Source organism: Gymnogyps californianus, chromosome 2 (genome assembly GCF_018139145.2).
Source record: "Gymnogyps californianus isolate 813 chromosome 2, ASM1813914v2, whole genome shotgun sequence".
NCBI lineage: Eukaryota > Metazoa > Chordata > Aves > Accipitriformes > Cathartidae > Gymnogyps > Gymnogyps californianus.
The window spans coordinates 139,409,834-139,430,363 of NC_059472.1; the positions used below are offsets into that span (position 1 = coordinate 139,409,834).

The following is a 20,530-nucleotide window of genomic DNA, read 5'->3' on the forward strand; positions in this document are numbered from 1 at the left end:
AAATGACTGAATTGCTTTGGCTAAAATTTAGATGGAAGGACATCTGGCACGAATAGTTTCAGTTTATGTCTTTAAAGTTACATAAAGCTATAAACAACAAAACCCAGAGTCTTAAATAGGAAATATTGGGCAACTTTAATAGAAGGGCATGGTGCCCAGCCTGTCAGTAATTATATAGTTGTGTTCTATGCACGCTCTCCACATGTGTTCTTTGTTTCATCTCTGGTTTTGAATGTGCTCTGTGATGGGAATTACAAGTGGATATGGAGTCTAATTCAAGCCCTACAGATGCCAAACAGGAGTCCTCGTTTGACTTTGTAGGCTCAGAAACATGCCTAGGGGAAGAACAATGGAAGCCTTATTACCTAGACATGTAAGATAAGTTCAAAATTACCACGCGTACGTAAGTAAAAAATACTGAAAAATAGGTATTATTGTCATTGCTCAGATTTATCATGTGGATCATAACTACATCCTGTCAGTGGTAATTCTGAGTATTTTTCCTTACATTCTATATATTATATCAAAGACAAAATGGAAATGTTTGTAAATTCCTAGAGAGCAGTCATTAAGCAAAGTATTTCAGTGAAGAGCTCAAAGGAAAGCAAGAAGTTTTGTCAAACAAAATAAAAAGTAGTCTGCAACGTGGTAACGTTCTGAAGGCACAGGAAATTTTATGTTTCCCCTGGGGTTTGTAGCATCTCTTCAGGAATAAGGGAATTATAGAAAAAAAGAAGTTGAAACATCAGTCTAGAGAGGAAGTATTTAATATCTCATATGAGAAAGGTGAAAAATATCCTTACCTTTTAAGAAGCTGTTAGGAGGCCAAGGAAACTATTTTATCAGATAACAGGAAATTATTCAGGGCATGTTTTGAAGGCCACCTGAACATAAAAAAAGCAGCCAAGAAAACTGTACGTAGAATCTCTTGGGGCAGATTATAAAACTTTTTTAGGTAACTTGTAAAAGATAATGATGAAACAAGCATTTGTCATCTGTAAAGTATCAGAAACTATAATGAACTAAGAAGGGCTATAAAGGGCAGCAAAAGACTTGTTTTGTTATGAAGGAGGATGGTTCAGGGTATTTCAGTGCAGGATATCGGCATATTGTTTAAAAGGAAATCTTTTATTAAGTTGATGTTTAAGAATTAATACTGAATGTGTTTTATTTTAAATGTATTTTTAGATTTTTGATAATCCAACCAAATTCTTAGTAATTATTAAGAAGTGTTAATAAATAAAAATACTTTATTTTTGTCTTCCCTTTTTTTGAATGTAGGGAGTGGAAGGTCCATTTGGCCCTAAAGGACCTTGGGGACCTCAGGTAAGTAAAATATAAGGTATAGAAATACTCTTACATAGTTTTCTGAGAGTTCATTGTGTATTTCATAAACAATCTAATTTTGTTGCTAAGTGGTACACATTTGGGGACAAAAAATAGTACATTCTGGTAATGCTAAGAACCTGCTGCACATCTGGCACGGGGCACAGAGCTGTGTTGGTGCAGTCAGCTGTTCAGCTGGGCCCTCTGTATGTGTTGTAATATTTTTTTTCTTTTACTGAGGCCCTGCCGGTTCATTTTCCCTGCTGCTGGAATTTCTGGTGAGCTACTCAAGTAGCCAAAGTGGCAGCTTGCAGAGTGTCCCAGAATGACTGGCAAAGTAACTCTTCCAACAGCTGAAGAGACTGAAACTGATCAAGCAGTCTCAAAAATGCTGTGATTGTTTAATAACTCTGTGCTGAATCAGAGAAAAATCAAAACAAAGAGGCCCCTTGGTAGCAATTGCCCAACACGCTTTTTTTTTTTCTCATTAGCTGTTGTCAGTTGCAGGTCCCTGATGCTTTCTGTCCCGCCAGTTCCTGGAAGGGGTTATAGCAGCTGCTGGGTATTTTAATTTCTACAGTCTTTTTGGAGAGGAGACAGGAATCTGTAGAGAGTTGCTTACTGTGACAGGGATCTCATAAATAATGTCGTATGTTGCTAGCTCTGTATGTCGACAAAGAGAGGACAGAATTTTCCTACTCCAGTGGGACTGCCTGGACATGAGCATCTCTGGAGTAGATGAGACCGTACAGCAAATACAGAGTATCACAGATTCACAGAATGATTGAGGTTGGGAAAGAGAGTAGGGAGTTAAGGAGAATTTACTCGGGTCAGAACATGAACCTTTAGTCCTAAATTCCATTCTGCATAGTTTAAAGCAATAATACTCAGTTTTCCCTATAGTGGACAGTGTCATTTCTACGATACTATGCAAAATCAGTATTTTTAGCAAAACCGAATTTTTGCTCTCTAAGAAAAAACAACATTTGTTATTCTTGCTAATTATAAAAGAAGAATATTAAGGATTTGGGAGATTTAAGATCTGCCATGAAAGGGATTAACAAGAGAAACAAAGGAGTCAGCATTTCCTTGCAGAAATTAAGCTGTTACTGCAATGTTCAATTTGTATACTTTAAAATGTTAGCTGGTCTTCCAGGTGAAGTCACAACTGACTTCTGTTAAACTGATTTTTTAAGGTGGAAGCAGGCCAGATTGAATTACTTTTTTCTTTTAAATATGTACTAGTTATTTGATTATTACTTATAATCTCTTTATTTCAAGCCTTGCATTAATGCTGCATGATGTTACAGCCTACATTCTGTTTATATTTGACAGACTTCTCATACCAAACAAAACAACTACTGAGAAGTAAAAGCAGATGAATATTCTACTAAAACAGAGGAATGATCCAATAATTTATTGTAACAGCAAATAGCGGGAATGAATTACTTACTAATGGGCATATAAGTCATAGAATCATAGAATAGTTTGGGTTGGAAGGGAACTTTAAAGGTCATCTAGTCCAACCCCCAATGAATATATAAAAATGAATAAATGAATATGCCATGCAATAGCAATAAATAACAACAATTTATATTAATGTATTTATAGACAATTACACATTATTAAGTTCCATTATTCCATAAAGAAAAAAATGCCCCATAAAAGAGTGAAGATTTGGAAGCCTTTTTCAGTTTTTGAGTTGTAAGAGACTTTTACATAGGATGTTGGTGATTTTTACATGTCCCTTAGGTATTAACTTAATAGGATAGAATTTGTTATTTAAATGAAAGAGAAAGCTGTTAAAATAGCTGGTAACATTTTCAATTAGTGATCAGCTCAAAACTACAATACAGGAAAACCAGGTATTAAATGAGCAAGCCTGCCTACCCTGACCCATGTACACTTGTTTGTCTTTCCTCTTAAGCAAATTAGGTGATTACTCAGACTTTTAAAACAGGGAGACACCTGAATTGGAGCATGCTGTTTCTGGCATGCCTGGGTTCTTGGTCAGTTCTTTCCAAATCTGTGTGGTTAGGTCTTCAGTTTTGCTTTGAAAAAGCAGAAATTTGCTTTGCTTCTCTTTTTCATTATTGGATTTGTGACTTATAATGCTTCTGTGTAGTGATGTATTTTTGTATGGTTTGTCCTGTTGTCAGACCTGTTGTTTGTTTAACAGAGGAAGGGATGATAAGCATTTTCATGTCACTCACAGAAGATCAGAAATGAGTTTTTTAACAGCATGTTTGAAAAGTCGGGTAAAATAGGTACACATTAATAAGTCTGGTACCCAACCCACACAGTTGCTGAGGACTTGCAATGGGAATAAGGTACACTTATGAGAACATTTTTGTACTTTTGAGTGAAATTTCTGAAACGTGTTAGTTTCTCAGTGAAATTTGGCCTGGTATCACAGAATCACAGAATGTTTGAGGTTGGAAGGCACCTCTGGAGATTATCTAGTCGAACTCCTCTGCACAAGGCAGGGTTAGCTAGAGCAGGTTGCTCAGGATCTTGCCCAGCTGTTTTTTGAGTATCTCCAAGAATGGAGACTCCACATCCTCTCTGGGCAACCTGTTCCAGTATTTGATCACACTCAGAGTAATAAAGTTTTTTTATTTATAAATTACCTGAAAAAAAGAGATTTCCCTGATACTATGTGATTAGGATTTCAGAACCTGCTTTTCTGCAAGCCATGGAGATGTGCACTTTTACCTTTTCTCCTTTATTTGTTATTAACTCTCTTTAAAATTGTCTGAAATAGAAATTATAAGCTGAAGTACTAATTGGACAATTTCAGGTTCTGTCTGAGTAACTTCCTTCTTCAGATACAAAGGCTGATTGTTGGCATGGAAATACTTAAATGTCACATTTTTAATGGTTTCTTTGGCACTGTTAGAGTCAGGATCTTAGTTCCTTATTTTAGCTGCCTCTCATTTCTTCCTTTACTCAGAAAACAAAGGAAACACGTAGTCTTTAGCTTCCTTATTAAATATTTTCCTACTTCTATTTTGAATTACAGTAAATAACTTTTAATGAGTAGTATTACAGTAAAAAACTTTCCAATGTTTTTATAGCTTTGCAAAACTTTTTAAAGAAAACATATGATAAACCATTGTTCTTCCATCCTTCCAATAATCTCCCTGTATTCAGTGCCTTTAGTTTAAAAACGTGGATGGACTGGCTTTTTCCATCATTTGCGTTAATGTGTGTTGGCTGTTTTTTCTTGTCTCTGAACATACTGGAGAATTTGTATTATCCAAGAAACTACATTTCATGTGTTACATATGCACAGGGTTTATTAATTTAAGCCACAAGTGTGGTCTAATGGTACAACAATTAGTTGGCTTATATTTCATTTTAATATTCCTTCCATTTTAAAAGCATTTTTCCTCATAAACCCAGCATTTTTCCCCTTAATAACAGTAATCTTTAAGAACTCAGCAATTGTTTTGATAAATAAAGTAGGCCAAAATATGTGGAAAAATTAAGAGTAATTCAAACAGAGTAGTCTGTCATATATCAAAGGCAAAATTGGCAACCTGTATTTTCATGCTTATGTGTTTCATTTTTTATCATTCCACTTCCTCTGCTACTGTTGAAGTGGGACATTGTGACTTTTTCACATCTGTTTCCACTAATCACCTACTGGTTCCTTTTATAACAAAGATGAACTTCAGTTTGTGTGTTCCTAACATTTTTCCATAGGAAAATATGGGACATGAGTTTAGTTAATACTTGCAATAATCACATCATCTAACTTTGATTTTAAGAGGAAGTTCTTGAGGTACTAGGGAATCAGCAGCTTAAATATCTGACATCTTACTCATTTCTTGAGTCCTAATGATGGTCCAAAGACACTACTAACATATACACAAACTACAGAAGAGGCATTTCCTGCGTCTCTGGCACGAGAGAGATTCAGAGAAATTTAAAAATGAAAAATTGTATTTTGAACCAGTAAATGCTGTTATGCTAATGACAGGTACCAAGCAAGTTTAATGGAAACACAAGAGCTATTCGGTGTTTAAGAATGCAGAAGAATTTCACCTTCTCAGAGACCACTGTGTCACAGTTACTAGATCACATGAACTGTTGGGACATACACATTTTATAATTGATCGTTCTACCGTACTCAGAAATTGTATTTCCTATGTTGATCTCAAAATAAATGCTGCAACAGTATTTGGTTAGTGACGCTGTGAATTTCTCAAAAGTTTCTGAGCCTTTTAAACTCTTGGATCTTTGCGTCTGTTTTCCACACTGTGATTTTCCCCTTCTAGTTTTCCTGTAGCTATCTCTACATTTGCACCTTTGTCCAATAGCAGCATCTTTATTTATAAATAATGCAGAATATTTGTTTAGTTTTGAGGTTGTTCCTAGATTATTATTAATCTCTTCATCACCATTGCATAATAGCTGCTTTTTATATTTCCCTGTTCCTTGTAATTGATATGGCTAAATAAACTTACACATTAAAAAAAATATATCATTAAGTATCTAATTCAACTTGACTTTTGGCAAGTCTCATTTTAATTGTATGTTTTCTGGCCTCTCAGACATTGCTTACACTTCTGATCAGTCCCTTTTATATTCCCTGTAAGATCTGCTTAACTCTAATACCTTATGTAAGAATTGCTTTCATGCAGTTGTATCTCGAACTATTTTCAGCAATTTCTCCTCATGGATGGGGTGTAAATTTACATTTTTTGTAACTGCAGAATGTTCCAAGTTTGGTCTATGTACTACAAGTCTATGAGTTCTTTAAGAATTTTTAATCATGTAGGGACTTTGTAAAGTGGAAGCTCCATTTTGATCTTCTTTTCTTCTTTAAAGATCTCTTGAAATTCGTAAGAGATCAAGGTATACCAAGGTTAGTTAAGGGGTTTTGATATATTAATTGGAAACAGTTTTTTCCCTGCGACTTTGTTATGCTTTTCCATATTTGATTCCTGGAAGGTTGGCTTTTCTTTTCGTTTATGTCCGTCTCTGAGATTTATTGTATTTGTGTCATGTCTGGCCAAGGGGGACTAGCCAAACTAGCCAAGTCCTTTCAGGAATAAGGAAACACACCACCTAAATACTACTGGAGTTTTGCATGTTGCAACGCGATATGAACACTGACTTTTTAAAGACATGGCAATTCCTAGTCAAGTTATGTAAGTCTACTGCTGCTCTTCCCGTTACAGAAAAAGAAAAAAATTGTAGTCTGACATTGCTGTCATTCACATTACTTCTGTTTTGGATTATGATTACTTAAACTTGCAAAAGCTGTTGCTTGATGGAGCCTAGCAGACTGTTTCAGATGTGCTGTTGTCCTCCATGCCATGATGCATACCCAATAGTACTGGTTTATCTGATTTTAGGTAAGAGAAAGTATTAATTACATATGGATTTTGAAGCTGGGATTCAAACTTCTCTCAGTCTATGTAAAATGTGTGTCCTTTTAAAAATATGCCAAATTATACGGATTCAGCAGTGTGATTGCAAAAGTTGTAGGTACGGATTGCAGGACTGTTTCCCCTGGGTTATAGTATTTCTACTGAAAATTCTTTCACTTGTACAGATCATACTTTCATTCTTTGTATATGTTGTGCTTATCACTTAATTTTGCATGATTTCATAATAAAATTCTAATGCAAGTTACTGTATTCAAATACCGTATATTTTCAGGGCGAAAAAGGTTCTGGGGGTCCAGCAGGTCCAGTTGGCCCACCAGGTCTTTCACCTTGGGCATTCATTAGCTGAAGCATTCAAAATAATAAGCCTTTTGAATAAGGAAGGTGGCTGGTTTTAGACGGCAGAGCATCATATGCCACTGCATAGGGTTGGATGAGAGTGAAAGAACCTCTCAACTTCACTTGTTCCATTAGTATCAGTTGTTGTTGCTGTCCTTGTTATTCACTGAGATGCATAGAAATGTGAGCGAGGGGAATTGAAATAAAGACAGCCAGACTTTCACAGACACATTTATTTCCTTTTGAAGGTAATTACTTAATTTTATTAATTGAAAAACTAATCTATGAAAATTTTGAAATTAATCTCCTACCTTATCTTTTTAGGGTATCCAGGGTCCTGAAGGAATACCTGGACCAAAGGGATCCCAAGGTTTGGGTGTTCAAGGTCCAAAGGTGACCTGTGAACAAAATGCATGATTTTAAAATGATAGAGCAAAGGATATATATGACTGAGGACAAGCCTTTTTATACATTTAGAGCTCCTGTTCTTCTAGGGAAACTCATGAAAGAAAAGGTAACTCTTCAGTTTGGATCACTATCAGTAGCTGACTGTTAGAGAGAGAACTCCTCTTGAACTATATCATACATTATGATAAGCAACCTTGGTCACCAGGTGCTTACAAAAATAAATTGAAGTGTGGAGGCTTTACAAAGGGTTATTTAAAGGATTTGAAGATGAAATATGCTGTATTCTAACCAGGTTCCTAATTGCTGAGCCTGACCAAAGCACTTTTTCAGACTGATAATTTTTTGTAGCCACAAAGTGGCTACACAACAGATGATGTGACCGCCACACATAAAAACTTTGGTCATCTTTGCTTTAAGCTGTCAGTGAAGTCAAACATTTTACAAAAATGATTCTAAATTGAAATTTTTGGGCTTCAATTTTTTTTCCTTGGAGAGGTAGAACAAGGTGAGCCTGGTCCAAAAGGGGATTGTGGAATTTCAGGAACCAGACTGCCAGGAAGTAAAGTAAGTCCGTTTTGGAACGGTTACAGTTTTAATCCTTGCTCTGTTTTCTTACAATTGTAAGTAATAATTTACCTTAAAACTAATGCGGAACATTTCTAAGGCCAGTATTACATGTGTTTCTAAGTGACACAACAAGACTGTCATTTGAATTCTCTGACAACCCGGAACTGTACTTACTTCGGCAGATCATACTACCTTGCTGATACATTCATTGATCACTTTCAGCTTTCAGTAACTTTGTAGTGCTCAGAAGATGCATGTGTCAGGTACTGGCGCTCCTAATCTGGGTATCTAAGAGAGAGGAATGTGTGAAATGAGTATTTAGTTTCTCAGGATCAGATCAGGAACTAAGGAGTAAAACCAGTTCTTCCAGGAGATATCCTCCCTCCTTGAAGCATGGTATCTTAGTCTTTTAATATCTTAGTCTTTAGCTTCCACCTTCTGTTACAAGAGGACAAATGTTTTGCCCAGACAGTAGCCTCATTTACGAGCTGTGTCCTGATTAAATGCTGAATGAGTCATCCAGTATGAAATACTATCAGTATGCATTATCATGTAGATACACCAGAGGGCAGGATTTGGATAGCATAAATATCTTTATAGCTTACATAAATTGAATTCAGCAACTAAATGATCCTTTTGATACATTTATTGCAATCTGATTTTAAAAAGGCATATAATCATGGCTTTACTTACATAGTGTATGAATAACAATGGCACTGAATTAAAATATGTCTAGTATTTGGAACACTGGTTTTTAAAAACTGTTTAAAATATTTACTTCAAATTGCATCTATTAGCTATGTCTCCTAGCCAGAAAAAAATCTACCATTCTTTATAGTTACTATTGTCATTCTTATTGAGTGAAGAGCATACTGGGGGAAAAAAAAAGTAAATTTAGGGCAGTCAGTTTTGGTTAATATCATCGACCAAACTGATCCACAGTGTAAGTCCTTTGACATACTACATTCATGTACTATACAATAGTCACCTTCTTTCATACTTTTGTAGATCTGCATCACATTTGCATTCAGTTGTGGCTTTCCAAGCTACAGAATCGTAATTTACTTTGTCTTCATACAGAAGCTGTCTCTCACCTTTGTCAGCTCTCTCTCTTTCGTTTTATTTCTTCTTTACCATTTTTGAGTTGCAGTAACGAGAATAGCAGGAAGTATTCAAGGAGGATAGGTGGTGTACCAGGAAACAAAGCTGATACATGGTTTTTTCCAATAGAAGAGGTGACTTAGCATGAATGCAGGAACTAAAGGCTAAATGAGTGCATTTAGACAGATTCAGTAGTCCTGGGAGCTACATGTACTGAGCATCTGGTTCAGAGCATGTGGTTCAGAGCAGCCATTGAAACACTGCTGTACTAAACAGCTTAGCAAGAAGTATTAGTAGTGTTAAAAACAATGCTTTAAATCTGGAGGCATTACTTCCATCAGATTTGATTTCTAAGTGAGTATAAAGCTATGAAACTATATACTGGCAAGACTAGTGAAAAAATAAAGCTCTGAATTGTACATCTACAATTCTGTAACAGAACTGTCAAGATCCTTATACTTACTTCCAAAGCACAGTAAATAGTGATGAGCAGCTTAGGCTGTTTCCAGAGACCAATTACACACAACATGTAACAGATCTACAGATTTTCTAGCCAGAGAAATACAACCAAACTTGACCCCATTGCTGTCTGAATACTGGATGTTTGTGAGAACTACCAGGTTATATGTGTATTTGACCAGTCGAATTGTTATGTCTAAAAATCATACATGTTAACATTTTCTGATCTCTGCCAGATGAGAGTCATGTTTGCAGGTCCAAAAAAAGTGAGAAATCTTTGAACACAGCTGGAAATCCATTCACTCAATTCTGTTTTGGCACATAGTGCAGATAAGCCTTGATGACTGCTGGAGAAAGCGTTCTTCTATAGCTGACAATCTGTTCCTGGATGGGTAGGCTGTTTACAAGTCTTGATCTAAGCATGCATAAGGGTAAGAATAAGTATGTAAACAGTATGAGTGATCCATGTGACTGATTTGTTGCTAATGAAATGCTTAATCATCACTGTTGTGTCTGATGCAACAGATGCTGGATGCTGCCAGTAATTATCATTTATATGTAGCATTAACAGATATTTAGTGTAAAAGATTGTGTTCCATTGAAACTCGTTAGTCTCAGTTTGTATAATGAAGGCAACATTTATTTAATGAAGACAGTTAACCTCAATGGAGGTGATACATGCTCATCCGTCATCTGACTGGAGATGATGTAGAGGTTTCTAGGCAGGAGGCCTCTCAGGAGCAGGCTGCAGCTGCTGGGACAGCTAATCCTTCCTCGGTTGCACTGGGGAAAGAGTGTGAGCAGTGGTGGCATGTAGGATTTTTTTCTGGTAGTGGCATGTTCCTCCAGTACATTTCATGTTAACAGAGCATGCACAGACTGACAATTCTGTGTAGGAATGGTACTATGTACAATCATATGGCAGATGTATAGCTCTCCCATGCAACCTGTCGTGGTTTAACCCCAGCTGGCAACTAAGCACCACACTGCCACTCGCTCACTCCCCCTGCCAGCAGGATGGGGAAGAGAATTGGAAGGGTAAAAGTGAGAAAACTCGTGGGCTGAGATAAGAACAGTTTAATAATTGAAATAAAATAAAAGAATATTAATAATAATAATAAAAAATGTAATGAAAAGTAAAATAACAAAGAGGGAGAAATAAAACCCAAGAAAGACAAGTGATGCAAATGAAGACAATTGCTCCCCACCAACCGACCGATGCCCAGCCATTCCCCAAGCAGCAGACTCCCCGGCCAACCTTCCCCCTAGTTTTATTGCTGAGCATGACGTCATATGGTATGGAATATCCCTTTGGTCAGTTGGGATCAGCTGTCCTGGCTGTGTCTCCTCCCAACTTTTTGTGCACCCTCAGCCTACTCACTGGTGGGCTGGTATAAGGACCAGAGAAGGCCTTGACTCTGTGTAAGCACTGCTCAGCAATAACTAAAACATCCCTGTATTATCAACCCTGTTTTCAGCACAAATCCCAAACATAGCCCCATACTAGCTCCAATGACGAAAATTAACTCTAGCCCAGCCAAAACCAGCACACAACCAGATTAGAATTATCTCCATCTTTGCTAAGAGCTAAGACCTAACCGAGTTACTGAGTATGTGTTGTCTCACCCTTTAAATGAGTTAAAGTTACATAATGCTGTCATACTCGTGGCTCACAGTACACATGAATAGATTATGGGTGTTTGCAAAGGTGTGATTTTTAGCTGAATGTCTTTTAAAAAAGGGATCTACCCTTGGAGAAGCAGAAAGTGGGTACTTAAGGCAGTGTTAGGTCTAGCAATAGAGGAGACTTTGCTCCCAGGCTAGATGAAGGGTGCTTTTACTAACCTGAATGAAGGCAGAGACTTTTTTATGCTCACTGGTCAGTGGTGCCCTGTTCTTTTTCCCCCTGTTTTTTCCCCTTCACCAAAATTTTAATGAAATCAGCAGGAAATGTACTCTGCTTACTTAAAAGCTCAATGTACTCTGCTTACTTAAAAGCTCCTAGTTAGCATATTCCATTGCTGTTATTTAAACACCAAATGAAAAGCAAAGCAGGCATGGTTTCTGTACAGTTTTCTGCAAGGGAACTGAAAAGAGACAGGAAAGTGTGATTATCTACACCATTTTATAATGGCAATGGTTTGTGAAACACCACTTGCTTCAGTGTCTGTGGCCAGGGACATCAAACACTGCAATAACTGTCCGATTTAGGAGAAACCCTATCCTATAAGACATTCAAATACATCGCTGTTAGGGTCTGCACCTGTACCAAAAATAAAAAATGAGGATTTGATTAGTGAAGTTTAAGTAATTCATTCTTTTTCCTTGTAGTTTTTCATATGGCAGAATTTGAAGGTAATCTGAATTTTAGAGTGTTACTCTCCTCACTAGACTGCCTCTTTCCCTCCCTGCTCATAACTGTTTTAACTTCCTTCAAGAAGAATGTAACATTTTGTATGCAGATTTATGAAATGTGCCTTCCAGTACAGCAAGTTGTTTGATAAACAATGAAACTAACACTGGTTTTCTTTGGGTCCTACATCCCCTACACTCCCAGCCGTACAACAGTAACCTCGGATTTCCTAGTATTTCTGTTTATTGCAGTGCACCCAGATACTCCTCCAGTGCTTGGAGTCCTCTTTTGCAATACTTCTGCTCCCTTCCCACATTACTTAAGTTTCTTGTCTTCATTCCCCTTCCCTGTCCTCACTGCTCCCACCACCCTTACCAGCCACCCACGTCTTTTCCCTCTGTTCTGGTAAGAGTTAGCAAATGATGTGTCTGGTTTGCAGGCTTGGGCTCTGGTTGCCAAGTTCATGAGTTCATCTGGACTGAGCAGCTGGTGGAGGAAACTCAGGTAAGGGCTGACCTCTCTATGCTCTGTGTGTGTATGTCAGGGGGTGGGGGTGGTAGATGCCACCAAGTGCTGGATTCACTACACAGCTCCTGTTTCTTATTAAAGGTGCACAAACTTATTATCTCTGTTTTAAATCTGGTAGAAAGTAGCCAAAGAACTCAAAGGCTGACTGCGTGAAATTCACTTAGGTTAGAAAAGAGGGTCTCAGGATTCTGCAGGAAGGAAAAAAAGGTTTCCCCACCTTGTTTAGTCTGCTGTAGGGAAAATATCCCCCATTAATTTTAACAGACTTGGTTTTATATGGGTGTAGTAGATAGACTGCTGCAGGCATAGTTCAGTGGATTTATAATCACAGAAGGCCAGTGTTTGCTACTTGTGTACTTATAGAAGCCCTTCTTGTTGCCTTAGGCTTAGGGAATCACTAAATGGCTTTAATATTTTCCATTTTGCATTTTTAATTTAGCATATGAAACAACATTAATGTTAATCTTTTGATTTATAGTTATTCTTTTTTCTTTCTGTTTCTCTATTTTCCCCTGTCCTGGTTTCGGCTGGGACAGAGTTAATTTTCTTCTTAGTAGCTGGTACAGTGCTGTGTTTTGGATTTAGTGTGAGAATGATGTTGATAACACGCTGAGGTTTTAGTTGTTGCTAAGTAGCGCTTATCTTCAGCCAAGGACTTTTCAGTTTCCCATGCTCTGCCAGCAAGCAGGTGTGCAAGAAGCTGGGAGGGAGCAGAGCCGGGGCAGCTGACCTGAACTAGCCAAAGGGATATTCCATACCATGGAACGTCATGCCCAGTATATAAACAGGGGGGAGTTGGCCGGGAGGGGCGGATCACAGCTCTGGCATCGGTCAGCGGGTGGTGAGCAATTGCATTGTGCATCACTGGTGGTTCTTTTTTTTTGGTGTGTGTTTGTTTGTTTGTTTTTTCCCATCCTCCCCCCTCCTTTTTTGTTATATTCCTTTTTATTACTATTATTATTATATTATATTTCATTATTACTATTGTTAGTATTATATTTTACTTTAGTTATTAAACTGTTCTTATCTCAACCCACGAGTGCTGCTGCTTATCACCCATAAGGTGAGGTGGATTAAGGTTTTCGCTTTGCTTTACTATGTAACACTGGTTTATGGTACGATAAAATTATCAGTTGTGGGACTAGTCCGGTATTTGTACTCAGCATTGCCGTTATCTCCGTAATTCGGGAGCTATCTAGCGGAAACTGTTAATAATTACACCCTTTACCTTTTCTCCTCGGAGAGCCAATCTATGGGGGAGACACCTTCCTTCACCTTCCCCTCCTCCTCCAGGCTAATTACAGTAGTGGTTGAGAATTTTGAAAATTTTGAATATCTTTGGAATGTTGAAACTAACATGGTTCTATTGCTAGGAACTAGCTTGTTCCTGAATGGGGTTCAGGCGTTGTTTAGGGTTAAACAGCTATTTAGGAGATCTGCCCCAAAGAGATCTGCCCCAAAGCTGCAGAGTTATGAGTGGCAGGGTGTGTGGGGTAGCATGAGTAAATGCCTAGGACAGTGGGGAACTCCAGTGTTTTGGAACTTCACCCTTGAACAAGTGCAGAATTCTGAAAAACTAGTAGAACATTTGGAAAAAGTATGCTGTCACCCCGACAATTCCAGGGAGACGCAAATCACTGCAATGTGCTGGGGCCTGGCTCATGCCTACCGAGCTCTGTTTAACATTATTCAAGGGGATTTGATTTTAGGTGAGAACAGTCAATAGATTAAATTGTATGCTATATAATCCTGCCACTGTATGTCATCATTATTATAACTGTTATGTGCTATATTAATGGTATTACAGTAAGAATTACTTAGATTAATGAAGAATGAACTTTGACAAAACTGAGTGAAGTGCAGTAGTGATGGAACCAGGACTGACTTCAGCATGCAACAATCCGACACCACACACCATCCTCCTGCTGCGCCCAATGTCACCTGCCTGCCACATCACACCGAAGCCCAATCCTGTTCTGCCGACTGAGCGGACTTTGCATCATCCCTCCTGCCCAGACAGACTGTTACGATAGATGGAGCTCAAAGTCATGGACTGAATGAACTCAACACACATTTGATAGAGATGGCCCATAGACCGCGGGAATGATATCTATATGTATATATTAAATGACAGGAAAGGTGATGGTGATTAATTGGAAATGTATTGGAAAGTGTGGGATCTGGGCATAACGTAAATGGTATAGAATAAGGGGTGGATATTGTCCTGGTTTCGGCTGGGACAGAGTTAACTCTCTTCTTAGTAGCTGGTACAGTGCTGTGTTTTGGGTTTAGTGTGAGAATGATGTTGATAACACGCTGAGGTTTTAGTTGTTGCTAAGTAGCGCTTATCCTAAGTCAAGGACTTTTCAGTTTCCCATGCTCTGCCAGCAAGCAGGTGTGCAAGAAGCTGGGAGGGAGCAGAGCCGGGGCAGCTGACCCGAACTAGCCAAAGGGGTATTCCATACCATGGAACATCATGCCCAGTATATAAACAGGGGGCAGTTGGCCGGGCGGCGCGGATCGTGGCTCGGGAACTAACTGGGCATCGGTCAGCGGGTGGTGAGCAATTGCATTGTGCATCACTGGTGGTTCTTTTTTTTTGGTGTGTGTTTGTTTGTTTGTTTTTTCCCATCCTCCCCCCTCCTTTTTTGTTATATTCCTTTTTATTACTATTATTATTATATTATATTTCATTATTACTATTGTTAGTATTATATTTTACCTTAGTTATTAAACTGTTCTTATCTCAACCCACGAGTTTTACTTTTTTTTTCCCCCCCCCCTCTTTCCTCCTCCTCACCCCACTGGGAGAGGGAAGGGGGAAGTGGCTGCGTGGTGCTGAGTTGCTGGCTGGGGTTAAACCACGACATCCCCATAATAAAATCTGGATCATAGCAAATCATCAGCCTTGTTAATGAAATGTCTTGATCAGGAGACTGGGAATTCTCTGGGAGCGAGTATTTGCACTCTACCATGTTGTGCTCTTAACAGTTTTCCAAAGGGCATGCTGTGAAAGAGCTATGCTTGACGCAGAATAAACAGATGTGCTTTAGCTTTTTTTTTGAAAGTTGAATGCCTTCAAGAAAGACATATCAATGGCAATTGATAAGCATGATACTCACTCTATTTCTACTAAATCACCTGATTAAATCTGCAATATCAAAATCAAAGTTTAGAAATTCTATATTCTCTGCCTTTTCCTTTTCATCTTTCAGATGCACTCTTCCGACAAAGCTAAAAAAGCAGAAATTGCTTACAGAGAACGCAAAGCCTCAACTTTCATATTTTTTTGGTAAGACAACAATTCCTAAGCTTTGCCCACTACTTGCCGGGCTGAAAGTGTCTTCTGGGTAATGAGAGGTATTCATTTCACTGTGAAACTTCCATCAGGTGCTGGAACAAAAAGAGCACACGCAGTCTTTGGATTTATAAACACAAAAAAGCAATGAATAGACAACATTACTGTCCTATAGAATTAGATACTGAATCTGTTTTTGGTGTATACATTTTAAAGTAGTGTCCCAGATGTAAGCTACCAAAGTGATCTCAAGTCTAGAAAATCTGTCTTGAGAAAAGTTAAAGGGTGCAACTTACATGGCATTGAGGCAGATTTTTTTTTAAGCTATTCAGTACAGTTGGATCATTAATAAACAACTGTTTATACATTTTCAATCCTACTTTTTTGATGAAAGATTGGACTTCTGCCAAAAAATCTGCTTCAGTCAAAACCATCTTTTTACGACGTGTTTTTGAAATGCCCAAATTATTTGTAAATTTTTTAATCTATAACTGAACCATTTCAATGCTTAATCAGATGGCAGTCCAGGGACCCGATTCATCCCAGTGATGAAGCCCGAGTCCTCCCTTCTGCAGCACTATGTGAAGGAGCTCTCCGTTCTGTCCTGCCACAAAGGCGCAGAGGGATGTCTTGCCTGGTAGGCGGTGCCTGTCCAGAGGCTGGGCACTGACCTTCTGCTGGGTATCTGCACAAAACTCCCTCAAGGCATGTTGTGATCCCTTGAGACTTACCATACTTTCTCTCACCCCGATTTTTTACTTAACACTGCGACAATTCAATTTTACTCTGAAGCCTGCCGTTAGATAGAACAAATATAATTTGCATGCAGCATGCTGAGAGCTACCTAAACGACAGCCTCCTTTTAGATATCCTATCTGCGTCTGACCCCTCAGAGGATTTAAAGAGCAGAAAGAATTTCTGAGGAAAACAGCTCAGGAAAACTTTTTTTTTTTGAAGTTGTCTTTTATTATTGTAATTGCTAATGCAATTACCACCTTTGAGACATGCTCATGGTCCTGGCAGACTCACTAACCATCGGGTCAGAATTCAGTTCTAGCCTCCAAATGATGATGTACTAATCTCACATTACTGATCTAGCCAGTGCTGCAACATTAACATGGACAACCTGAAGAGATGGGTAAAGATGCAGATTGTCTAGAAGTGAGTTTTTTAATATAAAAGTTCAGTTATTTAAAATGGGAAAACACTTGTGCTCCCAGACTGACACTGTCCCTTTAATAAAATGGCTTGGTCTCCCACTCAGCCCTGGCTAAGTGCCTGACTATCTTCATTTAAACTTTGGCCAACTAAACAGCAGTAATGGACCATAAAGGATCTAGATGCAAGGTAGAGCCATTTACAAGTGGGTAGGCTATTTATTTACAGATTGCTTTATTTTTGTAAACAAGGCATGTTTTCCAGGATGACCTACTGGGCATATTTTCTACACTGACAGCTTATCCAATCCACAGTTTGCTTTTTTAATGCCTTCAGAGGTAAGAGACTTAGTTATTTCCTTTCTGTTTTTAGCGGACTGCACTTATGGTTTCTGTATATGTAACTGCTTGATGGACTTGAGGATTTGGGAAGGATATTTCAATTTAATATATTGTCTTTGTTATTAATGATATTTAAAATGAATTATTGTAAATTACAGGCATTTTTTGTAAACAATTTTAATGGAGTTTTCTTTAGAAATATGTTGAATTGCTGACTTAAATGTTGCAATGTTCACTTTATTAGTGTATATTGTCATTATAATAGAATATTGTCTTTATGGAAAATATTGCACACATTCTGTTACAGCCATGTAACATTAATAATACATTAATGTATTGAATTTCATTACTAAGCCATTGTTTCTTGGAAGAATAAGTTGTTCATACTGATGCTCCAGACCTAGGTAATGTATCTGCATCCCAAAACACCCAGATCTTTTTTTATTCCTAACAATTAGGGATTTCTAGAAACAAACTATATTCTATGTTTTCTATAATATTTCTGCTAATTTAATATAATTAGTTTAATAGCAAAGGATGTTAATAGCAATATGCATTAGTAACAGTTTCTTTTACCTTTCTTTGTTAGATGTTCAAATGAAGGCTAAAGATAGCACTGGCTTTTTTTAAGAAAGAAAAGGGAGCACTGTGTTTGTTCTACCTGTATTTCTTCTCTAATAAAACAGGTTCTAATATACATGTGAGCTACAGTTGGGATTGTACTGGCTGCTATGCTTAAATCACCTACTCGGGGACTTTTTATAATTGTTTTTTATATGGTGTCTCTAGAATTGTGCTTCCCACAAATGTGTGTTCTGTATGTAAAGTATCTGTATTTATTTATTTGCATCTATTAATGAAGTATTCATAGGTGGTTTTTTTACTTTTAACAGGAAGGAAAAGTCATCTAATTTGGGATCAAAGTCACTATGTGGAAAAAACATTTTTTCTTTTGCTTTTTACTTCTGGCTGTGACAACAAACCAGATAGTATATGGGCAAAACAGAAAGAAAGGAAAGAATTCTTATTCTCTCGTGCAAAAAGATGAAGGTAAAACGATTTTCTTAAAACTTCTGATTGACCATGTTGTATGTCTCCGCATATTTCAGGATAATTAGCTAGTAATTGACAACTTATGTATGCATTTGTAAAATGTGATTTGTTTTGATTATCAGGCCTGGAAAATACTGTGGTGACATTTACTTGGTCACGGACTCCAGTTTGATCTATGATTTTCATTGACACGCGTATCTCTCTTAAGATAAATGATAAGGAGCCTAATTCTTAGTTTGAAATTGCATGTGCAAAATTTTGTATACAAAATCAACTACAATGCTAAAACAATCCCATCAAGACCCTAATTTGAAAGTTTTTGTCTGTAGACTGTATTGAATAATACTGGTATGAATTAAAGTAACTTAAATTTAGTTACTTGACTTCAGTAGAATTTCTTGGCATTTACAGTGAAATTTATCCTTAGAATTTTTTCTGGGAAGACAGAGGAATCCTTGGGGAAATGATTTGAGCATTGGGATTGTTGCAGAGAATTATCTGAAATCTGTTGTGCAGGTGTGCCCGTCACTCATAGATTTAACTTTCTTGTTCCATTACAGGTGATATGTGTCTCATTGATATTGTCTTTATCTTGGACAGTTCAGAAAGTGCCAAAAATCAGTTGTTTGGTTTACAGAAGGATTTTGTTCAAAACTTAACTGACAGCATTTTGCGGATGAAGCCAGTTAAGTTTCAGAAGTATAATGTCAAATTAGCAAGTATGCAGTTCAGCAGCACAGTCAGCATTGATCATCCCTTTACAGCCTGGAAAAATGTGCAGAATTTTAAAGAGAAAATCAAGTCTCTGGGCTTTATTGGCCACGGCACCTACTCCTATTATGCAATTTCCAATGCCACTCAGCTGTTTAAAACTGAAGGTCGTAAGAGAAGTGTGAAAGTGGCTTTTTTGATGACTGATGGTGTGGATCATCCAAACAGCCCTGATGTCCAGGGTATAGTCACAGCAGCTAGGAGTCTTGGAATACATTTTTTTACCATTGGCCTTTCTAAGCAAACAGTCCAAGAAGAAAAATTGCGGGTGATATCTGGTGATTCATCCTCTAAACATGTCTTATGCCTGGATGATGAGAACCTGATAGTTGAAGTAGCATTGGAACTGGTAAGTAATGCTGATGTTAGTCTTGTCACGCATCTATCCATGGCAGATTTCATTTAACTTTGATAGGTACTTCCTGAAGGCAGTGCAGAGGTTTTTGTGGTGCATGTCTCTGCTACATCAGGAATCAGGACGGAAGGAGCTTCTTCCTCCCAGCTGCTCTCCAAGGAATTGTGTGCTTGGACAATAATAGCTCAGCTGTGCTGATCACTGATGGAGGGACAGGGTATTTCCCAGCACACAGAGTGTGTCTCTGAGCGTATGATAATACTTCAGAAGGTAACTTGTTCTCATGCATAAGGCTGATAAAATCACTGAGTCCTTCCCCTATATATTATGTTAGTAGGACCTTCCACAGCAAGGCCTTTCATTAGGAAGTCTTCATATTCCCCATGTTAGCATTGTTCCTTGATATTGTCTGTTTAGCTGTCCCATTACATCTCATTTGTTTTCTGATCATTATGGGTCACATGAAGTAACCCCCCATTCCTACCGGAGAACCCTTTTTCATATGAGTAGTTCCACAGACTGGTTCTTACCACTGTGAGGAAGGGATGAGGGATGAAGGTATTCATATTCTTTACCATTCACCTTGGAAATTCTGTAAACTAGAGAGGAAAAATGATTAAATCAATACTCTGTTAAATTAAATCTATATGAAAGTAATATTTTTCTTTTCTTTTCAGGAAGCCTTGCTTCAGAACCAGGTAGGTTTTTAGAGTTTTGTGTGTTTTGATTACTCCTATTCATACTAGATCTCCTGATGTCTGCTTCTTCTATAATACAACAATACTCCAGGATTAATCAGCCTTCCTTCCCTGAGTAAAGTTTCTGACCATGGTTGCTTTTATTTTAGCTTTCATCCATTTCTTCTGTCCATTCTCCTGAGAAATCTACCACTTCTGTTCATTAGTGATTAGTATCAACAGTAAGACATAAAGAACTCTTCCTACCAGGGTGCGATAGGACTAGTACAACACATGCAAGTTCATTAGTTGTCTCATTAGAAAACAATAGCAATGTCAAAATGGTCCAAAAATTATGTAAGGTTTCACGGTACTATATACTACGTATAAGCTACTT

At 37.8% G+C, this 20,530-nt stretch overlaps 1 protein-coding gene across 3 annotated transcripts in view; it reads left to right on the forward strand.

Annotated features, from left to right (window-relative positions):
• Positions 1-1,281: 1,281 nt before the first annotated feature.
• The window catches only part of COL28A1 (collagen type XXVIII alpha 1 chain), an 87,519-nt gene continuing 68,270 nt past the window's right edge, over positions 1,282-20,530 (forward strand). The window contains exons 1-6 of one of the 3 annotated variants that reach the window (XM_050892456.1): positions 1,282-1,326; positions 15,696-15,772; positions 17,188-17,274; positions 18,171-18,327; positions 18,891-19,450; positions 20,134-20,154. In XM_050892456.1, coding sequence (XP_050748413.1) covers positions 18,207-18,327; positions 18,891-19,450; positions 20,134-20,154 — 702 coding nt within the window. In that variant the 5' untranslated portion in view covers positions 1,282-1,326; positions 15,696-15,772; positions 17,188-17,274; positions 18,171-18,206. Of the gene's footprint in view, positions 1,327-12,395; positions 12,457-15,695; positions 15,773-17,187; positions 17,275-18,170; positions 18,328-18,890; positions 19,451-20,133; positions 20,155-20,530 lie in introns of those variants that run through there. The other 2 variants (XM_050892454.1, XM_050892455.1) reach the window with 2 other exon arrangements.